The following is a 12,999-nucleotide window of genomic DNA, read 5'->3' on the forward strand; positions in this document are numbered from 1 at the left end:
GATGGAAAAGGCAGAAGGAAGACAGTTTCTTTTCAACAATGTACATATGTAGGTCGTGCACGACTAAGTAAATATTATTTAATTCGTTTTCGTTTTGCTATAATGAGTGTCATGCATGTAAGAAACTGATTTTGTATAGAATGTGAGATTATATTTGTGCATCAATGCGTGTTCTGCTTTCCTTAGCAGCTTCATTGAGTGCTCTATAGGTGACCGCAAAAGGATTCTTGGGTGTTGGGTTCATCTTAAATGTGTATGCAAATGTAATACTTTAATTATATTTGTTCTTATACAGGGTGTTCGGCCACCCCTAGGAAAAATTTTCATGGGGGATTCTAGAGGCCAAAATAAGACGAAAATAAAGAATACCAATTTGTTGATGAAGGCTTCGTTAAAAAGTTATTAACGTTTAAAGTTCCGCCAGTTCTGAATTTTTTTCTCGAAACTGGTTAGGATTTCGGGGGTATGTCTATTCACCAAAAATGATTGTAATTGGCCCCCACAGCTAACAATATTTTTTTCAGAACTATTTGAAATTTTTTAATTTTGTCGATTTTGTCCACCTACACGAATTTTTTTCTGGAAAGTGCGTAGGAATTCGAGGGTGTGTCTATTCACCAAAATTGATTGTAATTGACCCCCGCAACCGAAAATAATTTTTCCAAAACGATTTGAAATTTTTTTTTCCGTCGAAAAATTTTACACCTTCTCGAATTTTTTTCTCAAAAGTGCGTAGGATTTCGGGGGTAAGTGTAATGACCAAAAATGATTGTAATTGATCCCCGCAACCGAAAATAATTTTTCCAAAACGATTTGAAATTTTTTTTTCCGTCGAAAAATTTTACACCTTCTCGAATTTTTTTCTCAAAAGTGCGTAGGATTTCGGGGGTAAGTGTAATGACCAAAAATGATTGTAATTGACCCCCGCAACCGAAAATAATTTTTCCAAAACGATTTGAAATTTTTTTTTTCCGTCGAAAAATTTTACACCTTCTCGAATTTTTTTCTCAAAAGTGCGTAGGATTTCGGGGGTAAGTGTAATGACCAAAAATGATTGTAATTGACCCCCGCAACCGAAAATAATTTTTCCAAAACGATTTGAAATTTTTGAATTTAATTGTTAATAACTTTTTAACGAATCCTCCATCAACAAATTGGTATTCTTGATTTTCGTCTTATTTTGGTCTTTAGAATCCCCCATTAAAATTTCCCCCGGGGGTGACCGAACATTCTGTATTTGTTCTTATTGTTTCATAGTCATTGAACTAGAATTTCCAATAATATGCGCCAATTTCATGCCTGTTAAAGGTACTTTTTAGATTTAGTTCTTAGATTTAAACTATTAATACAATCTTCTGTTACATAGTGGAAGATAAACGTGGTATGTCTAATTAGAAATACGTACAACGGATCTTTTGTATTGTTAATTGTGAAATGCCTTCTGGCTAATCACACCACTAATTTCATCCACTTTGCAGAATTACGAGGGTAGTATTATCTCAGAATGATTAGAGGAGTTTTTTCTTGCATTCAGGTGCTATTATCAAACACAAAATTAGATGGATTCATGCGAGAATTAAGTACGCATCCTGCCACGTAAAATTTTGATTAATGAAAATGTTCCACCAACGGGTAGGATCGGTGCGCGGGAAGCACGAACATTGATCAGAAAATTATATCGATAATTTAGTATTGAATATCTTTTACGTTTCGTCTTGATGATACTGTATGCTTATTACAATCATACAGTAGAAATCTAGGAGGTAAAGTGACTTTGATTAGGACTGAACGAAACGACCGTATTGAGATTACATTAATAAACGACTTGGCGAATTAAAATAATATGTTACTTTCACAGAAATTATATGCAAAGCACTAACAATGGAAAATATGGTTACGGACAGCACGACTGATCATGCAAAGCATTACCACACTTGAAACGATTGTTTCGATAGTAGAATATTTTTATATTAATATTTTACTGTTTCCATTTATCGGTGGCTTAAAATAAACGAACTTTCAAACGATTCATTTCAATAAACGTATGGTCAAACAATAAGATAAACAGCTCGAACAGTGAAGATAAATAACACGATCTAAAAATGTAAATTTATGCCTGCAAACGATGACACGAATTTATTGGCTAGACAACATTAATAGCATGTTTGAAAATGCAAATTCTCAACTATTAACTGTTTCGTTTAGATATTAAACGCGAGTATCTTCTTTTCTTTTTATTACTGTTTCACCCGTATATCAATTTCAAGTGTAGCAAGCTGTAATGTGGGATGGCTGATGTTTACCAGATTCAGATTTGGGAGCAAAGATGAAGGCTCCTCGGCGTAGCTCTCTAGCCTGGACCGGTCCCTTCGCTGTACCAACAATGGTTAATAACAAACCATAAAGCACTGTCTTTGAAATACATGCAGTGTCTAAATATCGATTCGAAATTAAAAAAAAAAAATACACACGACGTGTCACGAGATTATGTGTTGTACTTTCCTTTCATCTTTAAACGCTTTCGTATAAACATTTTTCTAACCATTCTTTTCTGCGATAGAATGAACAATTTTATATTGGCGTTACTAAATTTTGTAAAACTTATTGGTAAAATTAGTACATTAAACTTTCGATTATTGCTCCGGCTGTATTACGAAGTGATATGAATTAATGATTTATGGAATATAAAGGGAGAATGTGCATTACTGCAAAAGTTTACCAACATTAATATGTAATGGAAGTATGATGTTTATGGACAATGAAAATGTACAAATTCTACTAAGAATCACGGGTAATGTGTGTGATTAATATGATATGCAAAAGTACCAAAGTCTGTAAAAAAAAAAAAGAATCAACGAGAAGCTATTATTGACTACTAAATGGGAGAAGTGATGGGTGTAACATCGTGTTAGTTAAAAGTTTCTGTAGTTAGTATGTATATTAAATGAACAAGAAGTATTTGAACGGTTGTATATACATACACATACGGCATTAAAGGAGATGTTAGAAATCTACCGGCATTGATGACTGCGCCAAATAAAATACAAATAAAACTTCATTCGCTTTAGCGTGAAATAATATCTTAGTAAGTTTGCATTACATATCCGAAAATAATATTTAAAGAGGGAATGATATTGAGAGAAGGAAGGAAGGAAGAGGAAGGAAGGAAGAGGAAGAGGAAGAAAAAAAAAAAAGATTATTCTTCGATTTCCCCGTTTGAAAAAGTTCCTTTCCATTATTTGTAAATACCCAGAAAAGATTTACTAACTCGTATGAAAGATTTGTAACTTACCTTGCGTGGAGGAGGAACAGGATTACCCAAACCATGATCGGAACACATCGAACTTAATGACTCGCTACTGCGACCATTGCTCAATCTCGACGAATTGACGCCCGATGGCGCCGGAGGTGGGGGATTTCTCGGTCTTTGAATGGTCGAGCTGTTCACTTTGTCCGTACCTAACGAACAGACGGTACATAGTAAGTTTCAGAAATGGAAAGGAGCGAAGGATCGTTACGTTTACCCGAGCTAAGGCGGCAGTTCATAGAGAAGTTTGCGTGAATTTTCAAACGCACCGTGTCCCGTAGAAGAATCTCCACTGGGCGATCTTTTATGATGCTGACTGTTTAATGTATTTAACGCATGTGGTAGAGTATGTAAAGAATGCCCAGCTAAGATCGGTTCGCTCGTTGTACGGCTATGCGTTGACGCTGCTAAGGACGCGGACGAAGGTAGTGTACCGTAATGAGAGGAGGGTATACCACCTGTACTTCCGGCCGATGGTGGTGGTGGTGGTGCTACACGCTTCTTCAGCGACCCGTGAATATTGACTGATATATCTGGCGCCATGGGTGCAGGTACTAAAACGGAGGAGGAAAAAAGATAAGACGAGATAATGGGGAAAGTCAGACACCGCTGATAAGAAATGTCATGTATTAATTCGATAAGAAACAAGTACCAGCAACGGGTTTCCTTGACTGTGGTGGTGGCGGTGGAGGCATTTGTTGTCTATTTGTTGACGAACTTGGAGAAGAACCGCTTTGCAAGCTATCGCAAGTACTACTTCGACTTCGTAGCGTCACTGGTGAATCTCCCGGTCCGGTACCACCACCACTGCCACCGCCGCCCACGTAAGAGGGTGGCCTACTGCGGGATTTCTTCTCAGGTGTTAAACATCCGTTCTGAAGTGAATGAAGTAAAAGATTTTCTTTTACGTTATCACTGCCCCTCTTATTAGATTAATAGCATTTCCAATTGCGCTGTATGTTTACATACCCTATCTTCTATTATCGTTTCATCATCCGAGAAGTCGGTTGAGCCTTCATCGTGGGAGAGATTCCAATCGATATTGACATTGTCGAACAGCGTTTTTTGTCTTTGTAGAGCGTGACTCAGCTAAAGACAATCGTTTGGGTTTGCGTCATCATTGTATTACATGGTACGGGGTTGAAAAAAATTCAATGACAATTTTATCAACGGCTTTACCAGTTCTTTACACGTATGATGACCCATTTCCTGCGCGATGTCAAGTGGCGTTTTATCCTGTTTGTTTCGATGCGTAGGATCGGCGCCTGCCCGTAACAACAACTTCATCGCTTCTGCTCTGTCGTGCCTCGCGCAAAGATGCAACGCCGTTTCACCGTCAATGGTGGTTCTGTCTATACCACCTGTAGACATGTTTTGCACTAGGAAGTCGACTATATGCAAGCTATTTCCCATTTCGCGCAAAATGGCTAAATGCAAAGCCGTTTCGCCTACATCCTGTAACGGAATAACGCGATTCTCATTAGTTCGTAGCGAACCTTTTCATGCTGGACAAGGTGTTTACAGATACTCGTTCAAACAATTAGAACAATGGCTCGTTTGTTAAAAATTGTAAAAATTGATTACCGATGTTGGCAACGGTGCAGCCAAATCCACGTTCTCGGCATACACTTGCAGAAGCTGTTGCAAGTCGCGATTGTTAACAGCGTGTTCCAAATCGGAGAGTAGATCTCGCTCATCCGCGCAAGTGTTCATTACGTATCTCTTGTCCACATATTTTGCTCTTATGAATTCGTATCTTTCCTCCCTGTATAGTGCGGCAAGGCACAAATTGGATTATAGACGGATTAATTACAATTGGTACTGTGCCAGAGTTCCCACTAGGACGATATTTTAAGATAAGTATTGCAATTAATGGAAATTTTACGGATTAGCAAGTCTGAACTTTTGTACTGTCTACATTGTATTAACACGTAATGAATATTTTAGGTGTTCCCGAACTGTGATGCATTCGCTGTCCAGATAGAAGAATCATAAACTGTAAAAATCTGGTGAGTCAATTGCTTACATCGTCGACGTTGGCGTTGGTTTGTGATTATGGTGCAACGTAGCTTCCATCACTTCGTTGAACGCCTGATTAGTCATGTGACGCGCAAGTAGAAGTTGCGCGGTGCCTACGTTGTCCAGCGTTAGAGACTGTATTCTAGATATGTGTACCCCTAAGTCTCGATGGATTCCACTACATTCTATGCACACGATTATGCCGAAATTCGTGGACAGCCACGTGGCATCTGTGAAACAAGTACAATGTTTTTGTACGATATTGTACAGGACGAAAATCAAGAATACTAATTTGTTGATTGAAGCTTCATTAAAAAGTTATTAACGTTTAAAGTACTAAATTTTTTTCTCGAAAATGCGCAGGATTTCGTGAGTATGTCTATTCACCAAAAATGATTGTAATTGACCCCCGCAACCGAAAATAATTTTTCCAAAACGATTTGAAATTTTTCCTTTTCATCAAAAAATTTAGGCGCCTAATTAGATTTTCGGTAAGGAATTTTTTTCTCGAAAGTAGGTAGGAATTCAGGGGTATGTGTATTCACCAAAAATGCTTATAATTGACACCTGCAGTCAAAAATAATTTTTTCGGAATGATTTGAAATTTTTTAATTTAATTTTTTAATAACTTTTTAACGAAGTCAAGAAATTGATATTCTTGATTTTCATCTTATTTTGGCCTCTAGAATCCCCCATTAAAATTTTTCCCAGGGTTGGCCGAATACCCTATATAGAAAGAAACTCTACGTATCTGTCTATATCTTGTGCATTCGTTTCGATACTCCGCGGTAGTACTGACAGTAGAAACGTGACCTCATCAGATTTACCATTTTGCGAGGAACAATCACAGCATTGGTCATTTCCAGGTAACCTCATGACACACCGGATGACGGCCTGCTGTAGCTCGACTAAACTCGGGTTTCCGCTACCAGCTTCTGCCTTGCCGCTAGCGTCGAAAGCTCGAAGCAAAGCGCGTTCCTTGCAGTTCACCAAAACCGACATCCACGCTCGTTGATCTGCTTCGTCCTCCGCTTGGAAGTGGTACGTTCTGTTGTCTGAAACGATGCAAGTTCAAAACTACTATAGAGACGCGTGATCACACATTCATTGCATTTTAATTTGGACGCAACTCCTTGTGATACTAGGATCGTTCAATAAGTCCTTAGAAAAAGATAGAAAAACAAATTATTTTAGGTAGATTTTTTTTCATTTTTCAACATAATCTCCTTTTAGCTCGACACACTTTTCCAAACATTTCTCCAACTTTTTTAAGCCATCTAAAAAGTAAGATTTCGGAAGGTTCTCAAAATAGGCGGTGACCTACTCCTATGTTGTAATAATTCTATAATTTTGGCCATTGAAACTGCACAGGTGTGCTACCATTTCCGATGCTACGAGCGCCAGGTCCTGGATTTTCTAACGACTCATTGAACAACCCTTGTAGTTTGCGTAAATTTAAATATTCTCAACATGCGTTCGCAATTCAACTTACAGCTAATGAGATCAAAGCCCCGTTTATCGTCCGGTACAAGCTTAATTTGGCAGGTCAATAAATTCACCCTCGTGGGTGGTTTATTCTCGTCCGCGTGACAAATGTCGAGGTAGCCCTCCGCTTGAACGGCGCACCTCCTCTTCTGCCAGACCCTCCTCATTTTTCCTTCGCTCTTCTTCAGAAGGTGGCCGGACCGAGTGACGCCGTGTTGCTTGTCCCCTTGAAGCTGATGAAGCGAATATCCCACATTCGCGTTTACATTCAACTGGAAATCATAACAATCTTGAATGTTCATGGAACGCGTCGCTGAAGGGTGCAGGTTCACGGTCGTTAAGTTTACCTCTTTATCGCAGCCGGAACTTCTAAGGAGGTTCCTCAGTTCTGTTAACCGCCTTCTTTCCTCGTCCTGTGTTTGCCTGATCTTTTGCAGCTTCACGCTCAGATCCGCCACGTACGAGCCAAAATGCTCTATGGTCTTTAGGCCGTCTTGAAAGTAACTGTAGGAATAGAGTGTTTACATTGAGTATCCTTAATGGCGCCTTAACACATTAACACTTTGACTGCCACGTCACCCATATACAGGATATTCGGCCACCCCTGGGAAAAATTTTAATAAGGGATTCTAGAGGCCAAAATAAGACGAAAATTAAGAATAATAATTTGTCGATGGAGGCTTCGTTAAAAAGTTATTAACAATTAAATTCAAAAATTTCAAATTGTTCTAGAAATATTATTTTCGATTACAGGAGTCAATTACAATCATTTTTGGTGAATAGACATACACCCGAAATCTTGCGCATTTTCGAGAAAAAAAATCGAGTAGGTTCTGAAATTTTTCGGCGAAACAAAAATTTTCACAGCGTTCTAAAAAAATTATTTTCAGTTGCGGGGGTCAATTACAATCATTTTTGGTCATTACGCATACCCCCAAATTTCTACGCATTTTCGAGAAAAAAATTCCTTATCGAAAATCTAGGTACCTAAATTTTTCGACGAAGAAAAAAAATTTCAAATCGTTCTGGAAAAATTATTTTTAGCTAGGGGGGTCAATTACAATCATTTTTGATGAATAGACATACCCCCGAAATCCTACCCACTTTCTAGAAAAAAATTTAAGGTGTAAAATTTTTCAACGGAAAAAAAAAATTTCAAATTGTTCTGGAAAAATTATTTTTGGTTGCTGGGGTCAATTACAAATATTTTTGGTGAATAGACATACCCCCGAAATCCTGCGCATTTTCAAGAAAAAAATTCAGAACGGGCGGAATTTTAAACGTTAATAACTTTTTAACGAAGCCTCCATCAACAAATTGATATCCTTGATTGTCGTCTTATTTTGACCTCTAGAATCCCTCATTAAAATTTTTCCCAGGGATGATCGAACACCCTGTATATGGGTGACAGGACTTTTAACAGTGGATCTAAAACAATTAATTCTCAAGTTGAAATATTAAGGAAAATAAATTTTAATGTGGTTACAAAAGTAACTACTACGACAACTTTTAAGTTGCATAGTTTACAGTTGCCTAAAATCAAAGTTTTGGTTTTATAAACCATTTTAAGATTTTAGACTGGCAGTCAACGTGTTAAGTATCAAATTATAGGACAGTGGTACTTAACGAGTTTACGACTGTGTGTGCTTTAATATCAGGTGTCTCAATGAACTTACTTGGTTTGCGCATGATAATATTCGACTAGATGCTGAAGTAGTTCAATTCCTTTTTTTGTTTTGATTTCGTTCACCTTTATCAAGTACTGCAAAACACAAAAGACATAAATTTAAAAATTTGGTTAGTAGATACATGGATGTGCATTAAAAAAAAATTTTTTTTTCTCTGAAAATAGTTTCTTTCAAAAATCAATGGACGAGAATTCATTTCGCGAACGGTCAACGGTTCCTTTCGCAGGGCGTATGAATCTGTACCGTAGATTGGAACAATCGTCGTAATAAATACAGAGAATTACTGTCGTTTGTTCCAGACACGATTCGGGGGCCTCACCTCGCACATTTGCAATTGAAACAATCTTCTCTCTTTTTCCATCTCATCGGCGATCTCGGCCGGCGTAACTTCCGTCCGAATGAGGCCAGCCTCTTTCGCGTGCTGCTTCTTTTCCTTCTCGATTTTCGCGTATTTCGCTTCGTAATCCTTCCACGCCTTCTCGAACGGTCTCTTCAAGTCGCCTTTTACACCTCTTAGGTCCCCCTTTAGCACCGAGTCCAGAGGAAACATCACGATGTTGTTAATGTTCTGCATCTATCGATGAGAAAAGCAATAATAGTTGTGATTGGATTCGCAGAACCGTTTAAAAACCGTTTACCAACCTTTTTCGCCTAAAGCTCCCTTCTCTTAAATTTACGAACTTAAAATTACGATTCTGTTATGCACTCGACGCGTCCGGTGCACAGCGAATTTTCAAACCTTCGAAATACTCGAAATTCGAATAGAGAGAAAATTAATTTTTTCAAATCAAAAATATTAAATCCGATTTCCATGTTTAAATTTTCTTTTCAAGTTATTCGAACGTCGAGACAATAGCGATAATTATTACTTAACGAGCAGACGTATTAAGGTTTTAACTCTTTCTTTCCTTTATATATAGCAACAATAGCCTTCTGAAATCCTCTTATTCTAAGGATTCATTCCACGTGTGTAATAAGTCCGCTCGCGTCGGAGGCGGTACTTTAATACGTTATAAACCTCTACTGTTACCGACTGGTCGTCGCTTATATTTAGAAAATGGGTGTTCGGCCATCCCTGGGAAAAATTTTAATGGGGCATTCTAGTGGCCAAAATAAGACGAAAATCAAGAATACCAATCCGTCGATGAAGGCTTCGTTAAAAAGTTATTAACAATTAAATTCAAAAATTTCAAATCGTTCTGGAAAAATTATTTTCGGTTGCAGGGATCAATTACAATCATTTTTGGTCATGAGTCATACCATCGAATTCCTATCCAATTTCTAGAAAAAAATTCGAGTAGGTGGACAAATTTATCGACAAAATTAAAAAATTTCGTTCTGGAAAAATTATATTTGGATGCGGGGGTCAATTACAATCATTTTTGGTCATTACACATATCCTTGAAATCCTACGCACTTTCGAGAAAAAAATTCCTTACCGAAAATCTAATTAGGTGCCTAAATTTTTCGTCAAAAAAAAAAAAAATTTTCAAATCGTTCTGGAAAAATTATTTTCGGTTGCAGGGGTCAATTACAATCATTTTTGGTCATGAGTCATACCATTGAATTCCTACCCGCTTTCGAGAAAAAAATTAGAGTAGGTGCTGAAATTTTTCGGCGAAATTAAAAAATTTCAAATCGTTCTGAAAAAAATATTGTTAGCTGTGGGGGTCAATTACAATCATTTTTGGTCATGAGTCATACCATCGAAATCCTACTCACTTTCGAGAAAAAAATTCGAGTAGGTACAGAATTTTAAACGTTAATAACTTTTTAACGAAGCCTCCATCAACAAATTAGTATTCTTGATTTTCGTCTTATTTTGGCCTCTAGAATCCCCCGTTAAAATTTTTCCCAGGGTTGGCCGAACACCCTGTATGTATCATCCGTACGTACCAGAGTCTTCATCAAAGCACTCAATTCTTTCGTGACGACCGCGAACTTTAAGAAAGCAGCACCGATATCCGGTTCCTGTTCTTTCAGAGCCGCATCGCCAAGCCTTTCCAGCGCCCTTCCAAGGTATACTTCGTTATCGACATGAGCTGTTGTACAAAAGAATTATAAACGCCTACAACGAATCAGTTTATAACTAAGTTTTACAATTAACTTTGCAGTTCAAAGTACAGGAAAAAATTAAATCTGATATAATTTTTTTTTTGTGCAACAATGCAATACAGATTTGTACTTGTTCGGATGAAACCACGCGGTGCAAAGTTTGGGAATGAAATAATGCTGCAACGATCATAATACATTTCTTATAGCAATGTTCCATGCACTTTAATGGGACATATATACAGTTGTCCCTACTACTAGCGCCTCTAGTGGTGAAAAGAAAGGATTAAGAAAGTTTTTTCGTTCTACACCACGTTTCTGCACGCAGAGACACAACTAATAAAAATTGTCGACAGATACGACTGTAACGCGAGCGAAGCCCCAAGATTGAAGCTAGTTTTTTTTACACAAATCGATTCTTTCCATCATTTTACATGCTTATAAAACTGTTGTAACTTTATTAGATCAAGAGGCTTAACGAATTATATCTTACGTGGGACTCGTAAGGAATAATCGTTATTTCTACCTAGAAACATTTTTCTTCGACACAAGATACGAGCAAGTACAAGGACAAAGAGTAAAAAACGCGAAACCACGTAGAAAATTTAATTAAACGAAGAGCTCGACGGTCCTCGTTATACGCGTGTCTCACATTGCACAGCCACTAGGAAAGCAGGAGGGAAAATGTGAAACATGTAATTCGAGGTTCGATAAGAATTTTTTTTTTACTCAATCCGCACTCACCGTTTCCAGAATTGTGTATAGCTTTGATCGCTTTCTTCAGCTTCGTCAGACCATCCCTGTCGAAGTCCAAAGTCTGCAACAATAATTATAGGAAACGTAAGAGATTCTCGACGCACGGTTTTCTTTTTAACATTCCTACTTGTATGCGCCACGCGTTACCAAAATAACATAGGGACAGGTGAAAGATATTTTTAATTCGATTCTCGCGTATCGAGGGCTAGGTTAGGTTAACTCGTGTTTCATTAACCCACTGTACTTAGAATACTAGCTGCGACACACCTTTTAGAACATTTGTAAAAAGAAAATGAAAGTTATAAAATAACAGCCACGTTAACCAGAAGTTTTAGTAGTTATTACGTATACAGGGTGTGAAAATTTCAATTTTAGACCATTGTAAGCTACATAACCTAAAATTTGTTTCAGTACTTATTTTCGTAACCTTGTTAAAATTCACAAATTCTATTCAAATTTATTTCCCTCGACGTCTTAATTTGAGAATTCATTTTTCTAATATCATAATGGTAAATCCTGTCACCCATATACAGGGTGTTCAGTTACCCATGGGAAAAATTTTAATGAGAGATTCTAGAGGTCAAAATAAGACGAAAATCAAGAATATTAATTTGTTGATGGAGGCTTCGTTAAAAAGTTATTAACGTTCAAAGTTCCGCCCGTTCTGAATTTTTTTCTCGAAAATGCGCAGGATTTCGGGGGTATGTGTAATGACCAAAAATGATTGTAATTGACCCCCGCAACCGAAAATAATTTTTTCAGAATTAATTAAAAATTTTTTTTTTCGTCGAAAAATTTAGGCATCTACCCTGTCGATTTTTCTTAAAAATTCATTTTTCATTTTTAATAATTTTGTTTAGCGCCCTACAGAAAAGTTGTCTAATACTTTTTTGTAGGTATCCATGAGCACTACTTCAGAAAAAAGTTTCATTGAAATATATTCACAATTGTAGGAGTTATGGCTATTTGAGAAATGGACCATTTTTATGGGGTTTTTCGCATTTTACGGAGTCAAGGAGCAACTTTTTCAATATTTTTACGATTTGTACATATTCTACACTAAAATACGCGTAGTTTGCTTTTTTAAACATTAAAATCGTCCCAACCGTTCAGAAGTTATGACGTTTTAAAGATTCGCACAAAATTTTGGGGTAACATTTCTGGTCAGAAATGATATTTTTGGTAAGGAATTTTTTTCTCGAAAGTGGTCAGGATTTCGAGGGTATGTCTATTGACAAAAAATGATTGTAATTGACCCCTGTAACTAAGTATAATTTTTTTAGTGTGATCTAAAATTTTTTAATTTCGTCTAAAAGTTTCTGTGCCTATTCGAATTTTTTTCTCGAAAGTGGGTAGGATTTCAGGGGTATGTGTAATGACCAAAAATGATTGCAATTCACCCCCGCAACCGAAAATAATTTTTCCAGAACGATTTGCAATTTTTGAATTTAATTGTTAATAACTTTTTAACGAATCCTCCATCAACAAATTGGTATTCTTGATTTTCGTCTTATTTTGGCCTCTAGAATCTCCCATTAAAATTTTTTCCAGGGGTGGCCAAACACCCTGTATGTTATACTCTTGTATTATAAGGATGCGTCTCTCCTGAAATGACCGTAGAATTGTTTCGAAACGGATATAAAACCGAAACTGAAACCGGATATGGTTGAAGATATCGGTTCTACGCAACGG

At 37.1% G+C, this 12,999-nt stretch overlaps 2 protein-coding genes across 11 annotated transcripts in view; one reads left to right on the plus strand and one right to left on the minus strand.

Annotated features, from left to right (window-relative positions):
• Smg (sterile alpha motif domain containing protein 4 smaug) overlaps positions 1-12,999 on the plus strand; it is a 63,632-nt gene that overhangs the window by 20,803 nt on the left and 29,830 nt on the right. The window lies entirely within an intron of this gene.
• The window catches only part of Asap (ArfGAP domain of ASAP), a 41,141-nt gene that overhangs the window by 8,360 nt on the left and 19,782 nt on the right, over positions 1-12,999 (minus strand). For 3 of the 8 annotated variants that reach the window (XM_076780318.1, XM_076780316.1, XM_076780365.1), the window contains 14 exons: positions 11,296-11,368; positions 10,396-10,541; positions 8,819-9,073; positions 8,488-8,573; positions 6,819-7,315; positions 6,154-6,381; positions 5,334-5,556; positions 4,892-5,072; positions 4,487-4,762; positions 4,277-4,396; positions 3,960-4,182; positions 3,577-3,861; positions 3,293-3,459; positions 2,304-2,372 (listed from right to left, as the gene is read on the minus strand). In XM_076780318.1, the coding sequence (XP_076636433.1) occupies positions 2,304-2,372; positions 3,293-3,459; positions 3,577-3,861; positions 3,960-4,182; positions 4,277-4,396; positions 4,487-4,762; positions 4,892-5,072; positions 5,334-5,556; positions 6,154-6,381; positions 6,819-7,315; positions 8,488-8,573; positions 8,819-9,073; positions 10,396-10,541; positions 11,296-11,368 (2,829 nt within the window). The remainder of the gene's footprint in view (positions 1-2,303; positions 2,373-3,292; positions 3,460-3,576; positions 3,862-3,959; positions 4,183-4,276; positions 4,397-4,486; positions 4,763-4,891; positions 5,073-5,333; positions 5,557-6,153; positions 6,382-6,818; positions 7,316-8,487; positions 8,574-8,818; positions 9,074-10,395; positions 10,542-11,295; positions 11,369-12,999) is intronic. The other 5 variants (XM_076780347.1, XM_076780337.1, XM_076780372.1 and 2 more) reach the window with 4 other exon arrangements.

Source organism: Colletes latitarsis, chromosome 2, assembly GCF_051014445.1.
Source record: "Colletes latitarsis isolate SP2378_abdomen chromosome 2, iyColLati1, whole genome shotgun sequence".
NCBI classification, from domain to species: Eukaryota; Metazoa; Arthropoda; class Insecta; order Hymenoptera; family Colletidae; genus Colletes; species Colletes latitarsis.